Source organism: Crinia signifera, chromosome 2 (assembly GCF_055691185.1).
Source record: "Crinia signifera chromosome 2, ASM5569118v1, whole genome shotgun sequence".
Taxonomy (NCBI): Eukaryota; Metazoa; Chordata; class Amphibia; order Anura; family Myobatrachidae; genus Crinia; species Crinia signifera.
Window position 1 is genome coordinate 196,280,521 of NC_139218.1, and position 19,354 is coordinate 196,299,874.

The window sequence follows — 19,354 nt, forward strand, 5'->3', positions numbered from 1 at the left end:
TTATTATTATTATTATTAGTAATAATAATTTCAACTTCGAATTTATCCTACTTTAGCAACTATGGATCACTGTCAGCAGTTAAGAAACATTAGATACATGTTAATAATTTTGTTTTTAAAAACCTATGTTTGACATTGTAGCGGAAGTTCATTAAATAAAACACATGGTCTGGTTTCAGAGAGAATTATTTAAGGACCATGTCCATACAGTAGGTGGAAATGGGTATTTAACGTCAACATTCGTGTGGTTTCTGTGCTTGTATTTATCTGAGGAACTATGTTTTCATTAAACAAATAAAGAAAAAAAGGGTTCTTGTATTGATGAACTGGAGCTTAGGATCGTTGTAGGGTAGAGTCCCTGCCCAACTTCGCTGACAGCTGGCAGGAGCTCAATGGATAGGACTGAGCCCCAGACAGTCTCTCAGCTGACAGGTGCTGCATTACTGACAGTCCTGGAGAGGGCAGCTGAGGAAGAGAATTTGCAGAGGGCAGCTGTGGTGATTGTGGCCTCTTCCCACAGCGGATGAAGCTGTCTTCCAAAACCATGGGAGGAAGGGCTCATTCAGCGGTGAATAAGCAAACATTGGTCATATCACTACCATTGAAGCCGAGTTCTCCCCTACACTACACACTGCCCTACTCCCAGTTCTACATGATATCCTAAACATATGCCATGTTGTGGTTAAGCTGACCATTTTATTCTGCTCCCAAATGTTTTATTTCTCTATTTATTCATTTATTTATAGTTGTTTTTTTTGTGTGTGTGTGTATATATAACTGCTGTACATTTAACAGGATAGGCCACAATTTGCTAATGTGCACTATTTACATTCAGAGAATATCTGACCACTGTGGTGTGTGCATGTTTTTCTCCAATGAAGGTGTCCATTTCAATCTCCAATCCATGGAGGAAATGTAAGAGCGCTCTCTCTCTCTCTCTCTCTCTCTCTCTCTCTCTCTCTCTCATCACAAATGCAGTGTTATAACAAGGGTTAATTCTGGGTCGACCTCTGTATAATGGGCAATCTGGGTTTAATGTGAAAGGGGTAAAATTGACCCAACCGCCCATCCACATGCTTTTTCAAATTTAACTAACAGATCTTGTTATTTCATGAGAACAAATGTGAATGCATGTTTCCAGTCAGCATGGAAGATGATGCAGTGATTAACCTTGTTACCTGTACAATACTTATATAATTTTTGTTAAATAAAGCAACTCACATTTTTTTTGTGAGGCGACGGGAGCTGGAGGTGCTTAGTGACACGGTTAAACAGGATCGCTCAGCACACATTGTGGCACACATACGGTGAATGTATGCTGAGCTATCGGACATAGCTGGGTTTTGCCTATGCTTATAGGCAAAACCCTGCGCGATCTTAGCAGGAAAGACAGTGCAAGCACGTTCTTTTCCAGTGGGCCATCACTGGGGGCATACGGAGTGATCTGTGCTACATTTCTAAGAGTTCTAGTCAGATCACTTAGAAATGGGGCTGAAATGGCCCTGGGTGTATGTTTTCATTAAAATTTTCTTTAAAACTTTCTCACACATTTTACTGTTTACACACAAAACAGATAGTTATAACTGTACAAAACCATGGCAGATACATAGTGAAGATGGCTAGCTGGTATGGTGGAGAGTAGAAATTGAGCTTTGCTGTTACTCCAGTTATATCCAGATCTGGATAACTCGCCATTAAGCACAGCAGGACATTCATTTGTCTATGAAAACCTTTTATATCATCCTAGCAATTCCACCTTCCCAATACTCCTCATGTGACTAGTGATAAGAATCTGGCGCTTGGCCCAATATTTTTTTCTTGCAGTGTGCTAAGGGTTTTAGCTAGAACACATGTTTGTGCTGTTCCTGCTACACATGAACTAAAAATATTCTGCAGCTTGTTCATTCCTGATGGGATGGGTCACATCTCATGCTAAAGAAAAGGACACTGGGAACAATAAGGGATGTATCTGCCCAGCTGTTTCCATAGGACATTAACCCCTGATTTAACTCTTGACTTCTGCTCTCTCATAGGGCGGGATGTACTAACGGGAAAATGCGGTAAAACACCCGTTTTACCGCATTTTCCTACGTATCAATACCCGTCCGCCCGGTTTTCGCAAGGGAGGGTATCGCCACCCTATAGAAGCCTATGGGCTTCTTTCGCCGCCCGCCGTCCGACGTCCGCGCGCCCACCCCCTCCCGTCCTCCTGTGATCATCTCCTCCCCCTGGTGTCACAGCCGGCAGGACATCCGGCTTCAGGGGGGAGGAGGAGACACAGGGGGACGCTGGCAGCCGCCGGGAGGTGACGGAGACCCCCGCAGCCCACATCACAGGTATCGCGGGGGTCTCCGTTACCGCAGCCCGATGCTGGCCGCATATGTTAGTACATATGCGGTAGCATCGCGGCGGCTGCCGTGCGAAGGGCAGAGATGTATGTTGATACATCCCGTCCATACCCCTTTTACACAGAAAATTCAATTCCTGGGTGAAGCAGTTCCACCCGGGAATTTCATTAAAAACACAGGTCATTTTTCTGTGTGAAAGGGTCGATCCGGATCTTAAACTCTGGGTCTCTGACTATGCGAAAGGGTCGGATATCTGGAGTTTAAGATCCAGATCGACTCTTTCACACATTAAAAAACCCTGTGTAATAGAGGAAATCTCCAGGTCTATATTTTAGACCTGGAGATTTCCTCTCCTGTGTGAAGGGGGGGGGGGGGGTCAGACAGCGGTGGATGAATAACCTGGCACTGGTAAAGCCGCGTAATTGCCGGGTTTTTCAGCCGCCGCTGTCTGAAAGCGGTATTAGTAGAAAATGCTGCTTTTAATCCACCCTGGGCAGAATTTCTCATACTCTGTCCATTACTGTCCAGGTTTTAAGGTTCTCCAGCACATGTGACATAATTAGCACCTCAGTCAATTCGATTTAACCTCCTGGACTCCAGCGTGGATATCCTTAAAACCTGCAGGATTGTGGTGGAGTTGAGCTTAGGCAGTGGTTTATTTTAACAAAACAGGAAATAGTTTTCTTGCTGAAGCTGAATGCACGTAACTGCATTTCATTGTACGTGTGATGGGTTCAGCATACATGATATCGCCTTGTTCATCATGTCCACATTCACCATGTTGACACTAATATGTCCACATTAGTCATAATGGTGACACTACATTTGTAAGGCGTTACTAATGCTGACCCTTGGACAGAATGTCTACATATGAAATATTGCATTTTAACTATGTCTGCTTCATGACTTAAATTACCTACATATTCAACATGATCTTCCTGATCTGTGAGATGATGACATTTACAACTGCATTTGTGCATCAGTCATACCTAACTGCAGGAGAAAATGTAATTAGTTCATAAGAGTCCAACAAACCTAACAGTGCAGAATGTACGGTCTAATATGGCGCTATGATTTTTAATATCAAATGTGTACACAGCCTTAAGGACCCCATACACTACAACGATTTTGCATGATTTTATGCGATTTTAGACCTTTCAGGCCGATACATCATTTTTAAAGTGGCAAATTGTTTGTGTTATCATCCGATACGATGAGGGGCCCCATGAGTGTTGGATCGGAGCCTCTAGATCGCTAGTGCTGCACTATGGATTTATCGCATCAGACTTCAGGGTCTGACCTATCGTTGCAATAAATGGGGCCCTTTACTGTGATATGTACTCCTGACCTCTTTTGAGTACCACTTTTTTGCCCCATTCTATTTTTTCAATACCAATACGTTTCACTTCTGTTGGTTGGTAATATATTTACTGTAAGCTGTTCATACTAAACACATGTTTCATATATTCTTTATTGGTACCAGTTTCATCGCTCTCCCCACCCCTCCTCTTAACGTTCTTCAGATGCAGAAGAATCAAACCAGATCATTTCAAACAGGATCTGAAATTTGACATAAAAATGTGGTAACAGTTGGACCAAAATGTAAATATAACCTGAATATTTATATGAAATTTCAATAAAAAGAAATACAACAGACAAACAAGACCGAGAAGGGGATGGATGTAGGGGCTGTGGGAAGCGTCCTGAAATCCTGAGGTGTGGGACTGTTCTATTAATTGGTATTCGGTCATTAGGTGAACATTGTCTAGGTCAACCACTATTGGTTAACACATGAAAAAGGTTGACAAGCATTAGGCGGTCATGGTCAAATGGTCCACATGAAAAAAAGTCGACTTTTTTTTTTTTTAACCGACTTGTTCATACTTTACCATCCCAGTGGGCATAGCGGGAGAATATAATAGTGTGCAGACCGCAACAAGGCACCGTGCCAGAAGCATGGCGAGTGCACCTTTTATACCATCTCCATGTTGACCTAGACACCAAAAGAAAACCTGAAAAACTCATGTCGACCCTGTCCCATGTTGACCATTTTTCAGGTTGACCTTTTGCTTGTGTTGACCTTTTGACTATGTTGAGCTAATGCATGTCAACATTTTTAATGTGTTGACCTTTTGACTGCCGGCCAACAGTGGTCGAGATTTTGACTGTCTACCTTGACACTGTTGACCTAATGACCCATACCCCTATTAAATAACAGAGGTACTATATCTGCGCTGTGTGGATCAGAGTATTGTGTGAGCGCATGATAAAACAGTGAGCGATCTCAGGATGGGGAAGGCACAGTTTATGTTGAGGTGGGTGATTACACAAAGATCTTGAGGTGCATGTCATCCATGCTCTGGATATTTTAGTGCTAAATGTTTAAGCAGTGAGTGGTGCGTGGGTTATGTGTTTGCTAGTCTATCAGTGGTAAAATACCATTTTAAAATATAATTTTGTTTGATTAAAGGGAAGATGTTCAGAAAAATATATTTCACAATTTCTTTATGCAGGGAGCCAAAATCCCCCCCCCCCCCTCATTCCCATTCTTGTGCCCCAGTACAGTGTCCAGCAAGGTTCTGTTTCGAGATGAGCTCATACTTTTCTTTAAGTTTTCACATGTTTGGTGTGTTTCTAGAAATGTATTCGTATAGATCATGTCACTGTTTATTAGTGGTAACTAACAAAGCTGTTGATGATGTAATGACCTCTTCAGGGATGGCTGTGTTTCCTGTTATCATGACTTCCTAGAACGGGGATATATTTTGTATTACCGGTATGTAAAAGAAGTTGTGAGGGCTTGTCATCCGGATTCCATCTGGTGCAAGCTATGACTATATGTCCGATATTGGTGGATTGGCCAGATAATTGCAGCATGTATGCAATCTACCAATCAGTTTGGCATACCAGATCACCCAGCTTGTACTTCGGTTTGTATATTTTCAAAGTGTCCGTCCCTCGGCCCTATGTATGCCCAGTTTTTTCACATGGGAGGAAATTAGGAAATTCTTTCTCCCAGGGATCGGAGCACTGATATCAGATGAGGTACAATGGGGCAGATGTATTAAGCCTTAACAAGATATAAATGCAAGGGTGATAAGGAGAGATAAACGTCCAGCCAATCAGATCCTTACTGACTTTTTTCAAACACAGCCTGTAACATGGCAGTTAGCAGGTGATTGGCTGGACGTTTATCTCTCCATATCACCCTTACATTTATCTATTGTTAAAGCGTAATACATCTGCCCCACTGTGAGCAATCTGACATTGGATGTCTGAGATATCTGCAGTATCAGATAAAGGGCGAGATGTACTAAGCCTTGAACAGTGATAAAATGGAGAATGATAAACCACCAACCAATCAGCTACTACCTGTCATTTTTCAAATACAGCCTGTGATATGTCAGTTAGCATCTGATTGGTTGGTTATCACTCCCCATTTTATCACTTTTGAAGCTTAGTACATCTGGCACAAAATGTCTGTAGGTCTGACAGGTATTTCATCTGACCATGGATGCCCATAATTAGGCATCATTTTAATGCTGAACTATCTGTATGAATCTGGCTTTTCTTGTCCCTGGTAATTTTATGGTTGTGGTAGTTTAGTCATTTGAAAAAATGGAAGTTTTGGAATTCTAAATGAATCAAGCAGGAGAAATATGATCCAAGTCCCTGTTGGCCAGAAGAATAGTAACTTATCTTAGCTTTGTTGTTATACCTATGTGTCCGCCATATGAGCTTGTAAGTGGCATGTTCAGACAGTAATATTATCTTTATCTTGTCTTTGCAATTCTTCAGCCCGGACTAGTTACTATTTAATCCCTTTGCCCATTTTTACTTGGTATTGTTGTCCGAGACATTTCTGCATCACAGTTATATACTGCAGATAAAGCTTTCAAATAAACACAAACTTTAGTATATGCAAGGAGCATAATGTGTGCAATATACACTTCGCAGCCTTTTTATTAACTACAACTGTTTGCTATTGCAGATTTCTAATAAGCTATTCATGTTGCAGCAACTCAATGCATAAAATCATGTAGTCAAGGTCAAGAGGTTCAGTTGTTCAGATCAAACACTGGAATGGTTAGCGTATTTCAAAATCCAGTAAACTGTAGCTGAAATAAGTATGCATTAAAACAGTGGTGTGCAGAGTGTCAATGGGCAGTATTCAATATAAAATATCGCCGTGTGCAGCGAATCCTGTTTAGGATTCGCTGCACACTTGCTGTGTTCTGGAGGGCTGGCTGCCACTCGCTCTCTCCGTATTCAATGTCGGAGGGGCGAGTTGCCCCTCGCGGCGAATCTTAACCCCTGCAGCGGACGAGCGTCCGCGGCAGGGAGCTGTGGGACGGTGGCAGGCAGGGAGATTGAAGTCTCCCTGCCTGCCCCAGAACTTTTGTGGAGGGGAGGAGGGCTCCCCGGGACCCAGGCAGCACAAGCTGCCCCCTCCCCCCCCAGAGCCAGCAGGGGACCGGGTATAGTCACTGCTCCCGATCATGCATATGTGATGATCGGGTGCAGTGAATATATGAATATCTAATGAGCGGCTCGGCTCCCGGCCCCCTGCTGGCTGCTCTTTGTAAAAAAAAAAAATATATATATTTTTTAAATTAAAATATATATTCATGTGCTATAAGCACATGAATAAAAATAGCATGCCCTTTCACAGAATAAAATTCCTGATTTTTTTACACCAAAATTAAAACAAAAAAACTTTTATTTAAAAAGTTCACATTCCACTTCTCCATGAAAAGATGTAGAATTGCTACACGGAGAGACACGGCGAAAATCACTCAGAAAGACGGCGAGAAGTGCACACTGAATAGGGTTGCTCGCTTTTTGAGAGCAAAAGTCTCCGTCCAACGCGAGAAAAGCACAAACTCGCCATAAAACACAGCAAATTTTTCTCATTGAATACTGCCCAATGAATGCACATAATGCTGATTGGATGAGCTAAGTCCATAGACCACCACACATTAAGTACACAATTATTATGTCTGTTCCAGGAAATGTCTTTTTTTTTTTTTAAATATTGATTTCATTTTTGTGTACTGTACTACTGTGATTTCCATTGGATTTCACATGCATTTATATATTTTATGTATTTATTGACCTTAGTACCGAGACTTGGCCCAATGTAAGGTGCTTGTGCTATTTATATTGTGTTCTTATATTAACATATGAAATATGATACACGTACAATAAAAATAACATAATTGTGATGTTTTTTTTAAAAACCTATATATATATATAATATATATATACATTGTATGTTTGTTGCTATGCTTTCTGGTAATCATGTCTGTCCTCTTCCAGATTTCAGAATAAAAGCAAAAGAAAATGATGTACAGCAAACCCCAGCGGAGTCCTCCACACACAGCCCAGACATCCGGCTAGAAGCTAGTCAGCCTAGCACTTGGCCAGAGTCAACAACTGCCAGCTCGCCATCACTCGCCGAGAACCACATCTCCCATCAACAGACTCAGGGACCCATTTCTTCCACAGCACCAGAAGGACCCACTTTCATGTCACAAACGGAGGGACCTTGCATTTTTACAGAACAAGGGGCCAGACTACCCCTTGAAGACCATAGTTCTTTGACACAGACCGAAAAGCCAAGCACATCACAAACAGCTGAGGGCCTCAACTCTTCAAAAGAACAAATTGTAAAATGTGAGGGGACCCCTTCACCTGCTGCCCAGTCGCCTACTGCTGCTGTTAGTCCCAGGCAAAAACTAGGTGCGCCTCCTAAACCTTGTTTACTCTTTAGTGAATGGAAAATGAGTGGTTGTTGTATAGAAGATACTTAATTTGTATCCTTAGTGTTTTTAAAATAAGACCAACAGCAACAAGTTTCCTATTCAGTTGTGAAGATCTAAAAGTGATTGTACTGTTATGATGTTGTTGGCAATTTCTGATCAGTGACGATGTGTCATTGGTGCATATGGCATTACAGTACTCCTGGACTTGTTTTATGGCTAGTTATCATAGTGCTGGATTAGCTCCGTCTACTGCAATCACTTTGTTTTATTAATGTATCTAAATTAAGGCAGTATAAGAATGTGTTAGACACCGTCATTTATTTGTTAATTTTAACTTCCTATTTAAGCTACAAGAGCCTACAAAGCCTTTTACTGCTACTGAGAGATATAGTAATATGGTATTTTCTTTTCGGAGCATAAAATGTTATCTGTCACATAAATTATGCAAATTTAACCTTAGTAAGTGGCTCCTATGATAATCTATAGTTAACCTTGGTGGGCCACTATAAAAACTCACTGTTGTTATTTCTGTATGGCAGAATTAATTTGTTCCTGATCATTTTTTGCAAGGTAAAATGGGACTTTACCACAGTTAATTCACCCAAAAGTATTCTATAAACAACCAAAAGCTTTGCAGTCCTTTTTTTCCTGTACTTGTCCATACTGTATGTATAAAATAGCACTGGACCCTCTCCAGAGGAAATGTGGCATCTGTGATTCAGCTGCTGCAGTGACATCATGGGCATATGTAACCAGCAGATTCATAGGCACATCACTGACCTAAGGAAACATTTCAAGTTAGTTTTCTAATAATGTATTTGTGTATGTTTTATTTAATTTTATATGTAGACTGTAAAGTATAATGCAACGCTTAATATGCTACACTGGGCCTTAATAGCTGATTTCCTAGTGGCGTTATATACCCCAGTTGGACAAAGACTTTAGAACAGTGGTTCCCAAACTGTGTGCCGTGGCTCCCTGGGGTGCCTCGGGACACATGCAGGGGTGCCCTGGGTTGGTAGTCCAGGACCAACTCAAATTATTAATGGTCAATTATTTATGAGCAAAAGCAATGCTGGTGGCTGCCATTAATAAAATGTGTACAAACAGAAGCAAATCCTGTCCTTTACCATATACCTGACCCAAAGAATCACATATAAACCCAATTTAATAAATTTATTTTTGGCCTAGGGGTGCCGTGAAAAATTTTTTATACTCTAGGGTGCCGTGATTCAAAAAAGATTGGGAACCCCTGCTTTAGAATATAAACTTGCAGTTTATGGAGCGAATGCTGAGTTGAATGCCCATCTTCTGTAATTGCTCTCAAATTGTATTCATGGAAGTAAAAAGTGTAGATCTACCTCTATGCATCTTGCTGGAGTACCTGCCCTCTATTTGTACTTGTCGTATTAGGGGTAGAAATGCGCACTCCGTGGATTCTGATGTGTGTGGCTACTTGTTTGTAACAAAGTGTAAGCGAAGTATAAATATACTGTAAGGCTGATGTGGTGAAAACAAATGATCTTTATTATCACTGGTGCAATTAAGATAAAACGTCTCTTAATTGGGGTGAAGTGGGGGTGGTCGGCCTGGGGGTGGGCGTCACCGGGGCCAGAGGTCTACTGTGGATCTCACTATTGTGTCTTCCACAGGCTCTGGTATGCGTGTCAGCCTCCCTATGTCGACCTGGGTGTTGTGGTGGACCAGTGGGGACTCCGTGCGGGTGGGGGCACTGGGGTACCGCTGGTGGGGGGTAATGTGGAAGTCTGTGATGAACACTTGAGGTATGGGGTGGAGCCCTTGAACTGGGGGTTCACTGGCTGGAGTCTCAGTCCGTGCAGTTGTACACGTTCCTGGTGGTCAAGGCAAGTGGTGGTAAAGATCATTTGTTTTCACCACATCAGCCTTACAGTATATTTATACTTCGCTTACACTTTGTTACAAACAAGTAACCACACACATCAGAATCCACGGAGTGCGCATTTCTACCCCCAATACGACATCTATGTTACCAGGTCTTTGGACAAGACCCAGATTTGCTGCACCAACAAACAACCTCGAAGGTAGAGCTCGATACTGAAACCAATATCACCAGAATACCTCCATTTGTACTTGTTTAATAGTCATCCTCATCATCAGAGCATACGTCGTACAAATAATGATAGCCCTGTAAAAAAACATTTAGGTCCATTCACACTGGGCATTTTTGCCTAGCGTATATGGATAACGATTATAGGGAAAATGGCATGGCTGAAAAACGCTCAGTGCATACACGCTGATGCGCATCACTGCTCACCTCTCATCGCTGCCCAGTACACACTGATGCGCATCACTGCTCACCTTTCATCGCTGCCCAGTACACCCTCGGTGGCTTTCAAGCTGAAAGACACTGAAATGAGTAAACTGAGCAGCTTTCCGTGGAAAGTGGACCAGTGTGTATGGGGCTTTACACCCATGACTAAAGCCTACAATTCTATCAAACCCACTCTTGCTTTTCATTACATCCCAATTAGAGATGTGACTGAAATGTGCGGAGCTGTGCATACAGTGCATGGACATGCATACACCAGGCTTTCGAGCTTGCGCAATGCAGTAACATGCAAAAGTACACTCCACAAACAACCCATACCTATTTATTTTGGCAGAGAGATCAAGTTGTAAAATAATTAGTTGTGAGTTAAGCGTATGGCATTTCTGGGGGGAAAAAAAATTGAGGTCAGTGTGTATATATGTGTATGTATGTATGTATGTGTGTATATATATATAGATATATATATCTATATATATATATATATAGATATATATATATCTATATATATATATAGATATATATATCTATATATATATATCCATATCCGAATATGTGTTTGTTGTTCTTCCATAATGGTGCGATAAAAGGATACAAGTATGCACATAGACTCTGGCTTAACTAGAATCTGTGTTTGAATTTCCTCAGATACCCAGAAAGCAGAACAGAGACAGAAGCAGGCAAAGGAGAGGAGAGAAGAAAGAGCCAAATATCTCGGTGAGTTTTTCAGACTCCATGGCATAAAGTTGGGTGTTGGAGAAATCAACACTTTGTGCTGCATTGCATTGAGCCCTCTCTCTCAGAATAGGGGTTGTGCGCGGCCTCTCAGGTCTTCCGAAATGCCTTGTTTCTGGGAAAGCTTACAAATCAGACACATGAATATTTCATTGGCCATGAAGGTTGAACAATATAAATATTTTACTTCTTCAGAGATGTTAGGAAATCCAGGCCGGGGCAAATTAACTCATGCCTTTGCTGCAAAATCATCCTCACTTTTGTTTTTATTAACTTTTTTTTTTTTTAATTTATCTTCTGTTATAGCAGGTTTTATGTTTTTGCAGTGCTGGCAATAACAAAGTGTAGGAAAATGAATTTCAACTAATTATTTTTGATGAAGTTGCTGGTGTAAACTTAAAGGAAAATACAGCCACAACTTTAGTATTTAAAAAGTATTACTATTTACAATGATTTATTTAATATATGGTGTGCTTCAGAATCAATCCAAAATATTATACAATAATTTAATAAAATAATTATATAATATAACATGCAAAGTGCTTTGCATGCTCTTCCTTTCTTTAAATATTGATGTTCCACCATGGCCCTAACTGTGCGGAGTTTGTATATTCTCCTCGTACTTGCATGGGTTTTATTCGGGCACTCCGTTTTCCTCCCACAATTCATAAATATACTGGTAGGCTAATTGGCTCCAACAAAAGTAACCCTAGAATGTCTGTGTGTGCGTGTACATGTGGTAGGGAATATAGATTGTAAGCTCCACTGGGGCAGGGACTGATGTGAATGTTCAACTATACTCTGTAAAGTGCTGCGGAATACGTATGCGCTAAATAAGAAACTGTTAATAATAATAATAATAATAATTAAAAGCCATTCATTATAAATATGAAAGAAAAGGAGATTGGGAATTGAGATTGATTGTATGCTGGTGGAAATTAATTTGAATGAGTATTTGTGTGTGTGTGCAGTGGTGGAACTTGTGAGTGGTGGGCCCAGGTGCAAAAGTATAATTTAGGCCCCGCACCAGTGGGTGACGAGTATAAGCTGCTTGTTTGGGCAGCAATGGGCCCCTTTGTCCTCAAAGGCCCCGGTGCAATGCACCTGTTGCACCAATGGTAGTTCCGTCTCTGTGTGTGTGTGTGTGTGTGTGTGTGTGTGTGTGTGTGTGTGGAGTGAAGTCTAGGGGTGTAAGGACAGAAAGTTATTAATTGCTTTATCAATATATCTTTCTGCGACCTAACCCAGTGCTGCAAATGTATTATCTCTTTACTGGTTTTCCATGGATCGCTACTGTAGCAATATTTCCATTTGGCCTATATATAAGATGGTAAGGCATCCAGAGATTTGCATTTAGGCCTCCACTACTTTCATCCCCAAGTAGTGGCCTCCAGTCAGACCCCTCTTTGTCCCAACCTAAATCAGAATCCACGCTTTCTCCATTTGTAAAATAAATGGGTTCAGTATGATTTTTGAAGTTTTAGCATGGTCATTATACCGACACTCATTGATCGACAGTCCAAATGCAAACACGGCCAATTTATCAACATTCATTATGCTGACATATTCAACTGATGACAGTCAAAATGTTGGCATGTTAAATGTCGGTATTTAAACTATGTCAGTGGGTGTTGGGATAATGATTGTTGCTGAAACGCACATTGGTAAATTGACTGCTACCACAATATATGGGTGATTGTTGCAAACTAGCTTCTACTGGAAAGGTTGGTTAGACAGCCCTGAGATTAAGACAAAGGGCAAGATTCTCGAATAACTTCGTCTGCACATCTCCAGCACTCGCAGTGTTCATAATCGCATATGCAGTAACATATGCGATTTATTAACGCAAAAGCGATGGCCGGCGATGTGCAGCGGGTCCCCCCTTCCTCCCTGAACCCTTACCCGCTTTGTGGGTACTCAGTTTCCTCCTCCCTGCACAACTTCAGGGTGCAGGTCACTGGTCCGGGCAGCACATCAGGAGGCTACCCGGACACCGGTGAGGGGAGGGCAGCACGGATCGGTGTGGGGTGGCGGGGGACACGAAGGGAAGCCCATATGCTTCTATGGGGTTAAGCCATTTAGAACTGGCGTAACCCCCCCCCCTGCAGTGAAGCCCCAGTAGTGGGGCTTTGCTGCATATGAAAATGCGGTGTAAACCCAGAAAACAGGGTTTTTACGACATTTTTAGTTTGGAGAATCCCGCCAATCGACTTGTCCACCTTTTGATAGACATTTTAGAATGTCTATCAAAGATACTTTATGTAATCTATTAAAAATGCTGACATTTCTGAAATCCCTTATTCATGCCATATTAAGGCAATAAAAACAGTCCTTGGCAACCAGATGCTAATGTGCCACTTTGGCCCACAATACGATTATGCTAGGTCCATATTCTGCTTTCCATAATTGATTACATTTTTTACTTTAACCACTTTAGGCATTTGGAACCAATATGACCAACATTGATTTGTGCTGTGAAGTTTCTTTCTGTTTATTTATATATACTGCGTATAAGTGAATACAAACCGTTCCTGCACCTATCTGCTTTAACAGATATAACTCTCGGTGACGCCATTTGCAAGCTTTCAGAAGTTTTATTCCCTTTTGTCAGGCGTGTGTTTACATTTATGCTATTGGTTTCCTTACAAAGTTAGATTATAATATTTTCCATTTCTCTATTAGCAGAGTCTTAAAAAGCTACTATAAATGATAAGGTCAGCATGGAAAAGATCAGCTTGCGTAGGCAGAGATTTATCAAATCGTGGAGAGAGATAAAGTACCAACCGATCAGCGTCTGACATTTTTACAGGCTGCGTGTATTTCTATATCTGTGTATATGTGTGTGTGTGTGTGTGTATATATATATATAGATTACCACTCAGAAGTGGTCCGACAGCTAGAGGACAGTAAAACCTATAAACCTGTACCACACAACCCCATACCTGAGTTTAAACGAGTCATTGATAAAATTCTACAAAAAGGGCTGACAACCAACTGTATCACAAAAGAAACACTTGACTACCTGACGGTAGAACACCCTGTGTGTCCAATTATATATACCTTGCCAAAGGTCCACAAGTCGCACTCTCACCCTCCTGGCAGGCCCATCATCTCGGCCCGAGGGTCTCTACTACAGCCGCTGGCTATCTTTGTGGATAATTACCTCCAGCCACTTGTCATCTCAAGTGACACCTATATCAGAGACACTTCTGATTTCATCGACCAATTGAAAACTGTCGACATCTCCTCACAACATGTATACCTTGCTACAATGGACGTGAACTCCTTGTACACAGTGATTCCCCATACGGATGGCCTCCGAGCATTAAGGTCCAGACTGGATGAACGCTCAGTATTAACACCTCCAACTGACTTCTTGGTTGAACTGGCCGAAACCATACTCTACAATAACCACTTTATGTACCAGAGGAAGTACTATATCCAGGTGTCTGGGACCGCGATGGGGTCGAACCTGGCACCCTCTTATGCGTGTACATACATGCTTGATTATGAGCACAAGTACATATTACCTCAATACCAGGAGAAGATTAAATTCTACAAGAGGTACATTGATGATGTCTTTCTTATATGGGCAGGCTCACCCGACGAATTCTCCGACATGGTCAACCACCTGAATTCCAAGGACCATCCCATCAAATTTACACATCTCATCGATGAAGACTCAATAAGCTTTCTAGACATCAAGGTCCAAATCTCCGAGGGAAGACTACAAACCAGCCTGTACCGTAAGGCCACGGACAGAAACACCCTCCTCCTCACATCCAGCCAGCACCTGCCGACTCTAAAGGAACACCTCCCAATCTCCCAGTTCATGCGAGTGATGCGCAACAATACGTCCAACACGAATATGGAAACTCAACTGGTTGAGATGACCGACCGTTTTAAACAGCGGGGATATTCCGGAACCACCCTTAAGCGGTGCCTGGCCAAGGCGAGAAATAAGATGAACAACCCCCGAACGGACACACAGACTCCGAAACCTGAGCGAATGGTTTTCGTTAACAAGTATGACCATACATCATCCAAGGTCCAAGCAAGCTTGCGGAAACACTGGCCTATTCTGGCATCCGACCAGGCCTTGAAGATGCAGAACTATGGTCCCCCTATGGTAGCATACAAAAAAGGACCCAACCTGAAGGAACTCCTTATGCGACCCACCACAAGCCCACAGACAGACACAAGCATCACTTGGCTCCACTCTAAACGACCCGGCTGCTTCCGGTGTGCAGGCTGTACCACCTGCAACAGCCTCATCCCTGGTCCTACGTTTCCACATCCCCACACAGGCAGACCGATAAAGATCAGGTACCGCCTGCACTGCCAAATAGACCACGTTGTCTACCTCCTCCTCTGCCCCTGTGGCCTCGCTTATGTAGGTATGACGTCAAGAAAGTTTCGAGAAAGGATGGCTAATCACCGCAACTCGATCAGAGCTGCCATTGAGACTAAAAAAGCTGAACTACCTGTACCTCGCCACTTCCTAGCTGCGGGACACCAAAACTCGAGCTTACGCTGCCGCATTATAGACTGGGTACCCCCACCCCCACGAGGGGGCGACCGTGGGTTAGCCCTAAGGAAACTGGAGAGCCGATGGATCTACAGATTGGACACTCTTGCCCCCAAAGGACTCAATGAGAATAACCCCTTGTCTATTTTCCTGAGATAAATCCTATGAGACTATATTGTTGTGATATGGCTTGAGCTGAACAACCAATGTTGCGGCTGTTACGTTGTGTCCCTATGTACATATACTTTCCTATAGATGTTTATTACCTGTTTATAATGTTTGCCCTTATGCATATACTCCTGCACTGTCTCTCCCAATGGATTGCCTGTTTTTTTGCCTTTTGCTTTCGACTATGTCCGCCCTTGTACCAACAAGGACACTCTTATACGCATCGTTATTCAATATATGACCCCTACGGGCCACATCTGGTCCTCACTCTCTGTCCCACCACCAAAACCGCTCACATCACCCCTTAAACTCCTCTCCCTCACCACCCCACCTTCACCCCAAACCTCACAATTCCCCATACTTATATACCCTAGACCGGGTTATCACACTCCCCAGTATCTTTAAGGGGTCTTCCTCCCCCTTTGACACGGATTAAATATCAAACAGTGGACTTCTAATAATCCTAGATTCCACTGTGAATCCAACACATCCCATTCCCGGACAGCGTGGATTCACCCCTCCGGGCTTTGATTCCATCCACTTTAGCAATGTATCACTAATTGCATTTTCCCCATTCATCCCCTCCATCCTGGTCCCTGCAGTTATAACGATCCGGCTAATACCTTGTTTATTAAAACATATGCACGGCTTTGAAGCACCTAATAGACTGTGATTTAATAATCACTATAGCCCTTTGACCACTTTAAGTTCCCCGTGCTTTAAACTGTATCAAAACCCCGCATTGCGCACAGCTCCGGCGAAACCCGGAAGCATTTGCGTTCCAGAGCTGCGTTCCAACGGCCGCTTCCGGCCGACGCACTTCCGGTTTTACCGGAAGTACCATAGCGCTACACAGACTCGTGTCTGTGGCGCTGCCCAGCTCACACCCCTTATCCAATGGTATAAATAGCCGGACCAGAGGGCAGTCAGATCAGCTGGCTGACCCTGTCTGTATCCAGGCTGTCTCTACATCGCTGACTATGTGACTTATATCAGAAAAACGTAACTATTTTATTTTTCCACGCATTACTGCATTTTTCTTTCAGCATGATTTGCAAGCAATGTCTGTATCTTATGTATCGTTTGTATATTATAGGCTCCTTGATAAAGGTCCATGTTGGGACCGAAACGTCGGAGCTTGTATACTTCTGACTTCCTTATATCTGTGTTGACCCAGTTGGATTAAAAACTTAATTTCTTTTATCACAAGTCTGTTTTGTGATCGTGGAGAGTGCTCTGCTTCTACACCATTGTGTGTGGATCTCTTGGATATATATATATATATATATATATATATATATATATATATATATATATATATATATATATATATATATATATATATATATATATATATATATATATATATATATATATATATATAATTAAACGGTTTACAAAGACACATTTCACTTGCTTGATTTAATGCCTTTGTAGTCTGAAATGTATCCTTTATCTCCGCTATGGAAAAATGCCGTCTTGTACACCGCATACACTGTTGTCTTCTCAATTAGCAGATTCAATTTAACCACTGTCCATTGACTCTTATGCACACTAAGGCAAGGTGGTATTTAAGAACTGAGACACCTCTCTGGCATACTTCAAATTGCCGGATTACAGATATCGATCAGATTCTTTGTTTTATTTCGACCATAAACATTGATCTGAAACTACTGCAGAACTTTGAGGTGGTGCATCTGCAGCCCCCAATGTCATCCTGCTGGTGTCAGGATAAAGGAAGGGATGCTTTTTGTACTGCCATTACTGCTCTGTAGCAGAGGAAACCAAAGGAGAATGGATGATAGAAAGGGTTGTATGATGCAGGGAGTGCAATTGCCCTTCATCTTAACCTTCAATGCATCACTGTAAATGTTTTGCAGGGTTACCATAATGATAACTTCTAGCCCTTTTGCATGATTATATTATTTAAAGGCATCCTTTAGTTAGAAAATGATGGGTGAATCTTAATTTATTAGTGGCTTTCCAGAGAAAACGTCTTTGTGATGAAGGGGTTCCAGTGTATAGATCAATAGATCAACAGTACATAGGTCAACATGCGTTAGGTCAATTAAAAGGTAGACAGCGCTTAAGGTTGACATACAATGTCGAAAGATCGACATGACAATGGTGGACACAAAAATGGTAAACACACGCTTTATTTCCTGTTTTTCTCACTTTTGCTGTACTTACTATCCAGGTCGACAACCATTGGGAATAGCACCTTGTCCAAAGTGTGCTGAGCCCACGAGGGTAGACCTTTCTACTTGTTGTGCTTAGATTTGGTTAAACATACAAAATTACACTAAGTAAACTTTAAAATTCTAGTATTCCATCACCTAAACTTATTGGGCAGTATTCAATGCCATTTAACCCCCGTGACAGCTGCTCAACGTATTTAATGTTCCGGGGGAACGCTCGCTGTCAGATGACGCCGAGGATTCCCCCAAACAGCGAGGTCCATGGCTAATGCAGGGAGCCCGCTGCATTTAGCCGCGTGCCTTCGCTGTTTTAGCAGCCGCACATGCCGTTTCCCCGTCGCTGTAAAAACCCAGTGAGGTGGAAATGGTGTGTGCAGAGAGGTCAGTTGAATACTGACCATGTGAGCTGTGCCAGCAAGCAGTCGGCACTGCTTATTATCACAGCTCGCAAAAGCATTGAATATACCCCATTAACTTGCCCTAAGAGTGGGCTATAGAATACAATCAATTAAATGGAAATATTTTAAAATAACAGTTTTATTCACAGAGTAAACAATAGTAATACGGGAATTCACCATTACATTCAGGACGTTCATAAAATTTAATAAAGGTAATTCAGGTTTTCACAGTAAAAGAACTTTAAGCATTAATCTCTTAATTTAAACAAATTGCAGATAGTAGAATTTAGACCATATTCGTTTCATCCTTAGGCTTTTATCAGGAGTGTTTTCAAAATATTAATTTGGGGTGCCTCATATGGTATCGGGTATACATACATATGGTATCGGGTTTCCCCGTTATATATAGATGTCCACTTTATGGAAACAATCAAGATAACTTGCAATAAAATGCATACCACAATGCATAAGTATTCTCCAGGGGTATTCAAAACAGCATATGGTGAGGCTTGGGTGTTCTCCTGGAACAGTTACAGATTTTAAATATTTAATTTAAAGGGTAAACCCAGTGATTTACAGTCACCTTTGTCACCGCCAAATCAGATCTCATCCTGTTCAAGAACTCCATTAATGGATGTTCATCATGAGGTGCAGCTCAAATTATTATCCTAGCGCAAATTAGGGGCTTTGGGGCAGTTGTATTAAACCTGGCGAAGAGATAACGTGAAAGGAGATCATGCCAATCAACTCCCAACTGTAATACAGTATTTCAAACACAGCTGATCTCCAGTTTATCTCCAGTTTATCTCTTCGCCAGACTTAATACATCTGCCCCTTTGTTCCCTATCTTTAAAAAATGTTGTGCTGATCATTGATTTGTTTACCTTTTTGACCCATTCGGCCTTT

At 41.9% G+C, this 19,354-nt stretch overlaps 1 protein-coding gene across 3 annotated transcripts in view; it reads left to right on the forward strand.

Annotated features, from left to right (window-relative positions):
* MAP7D1 (MAP7 domain containing 1) overlaps window positions 1–19,354 on the forward strand; it is a 119,055-nt gene that overhangs the window by 56,219 nt on the left and 43,482 nt on the right. For all 3 annotated transcript variants that reach the window (XM_083173522.1, XM_083173521.1, XM_083173520.1), the window contains exons 2-3: window positions 7,668–8,090; window positions 11,070–11,138. In XM_083173522.1, the coding sequence (XP_083029648.1) occupies window positions 7,668–8,090; window positions 11,070–11,138 (492 nt within the window). The remainder of the gene's footprint in view (window positions 1–7,667; window positions 8,091–11,069; window positions 11,139–19,354) is intronic.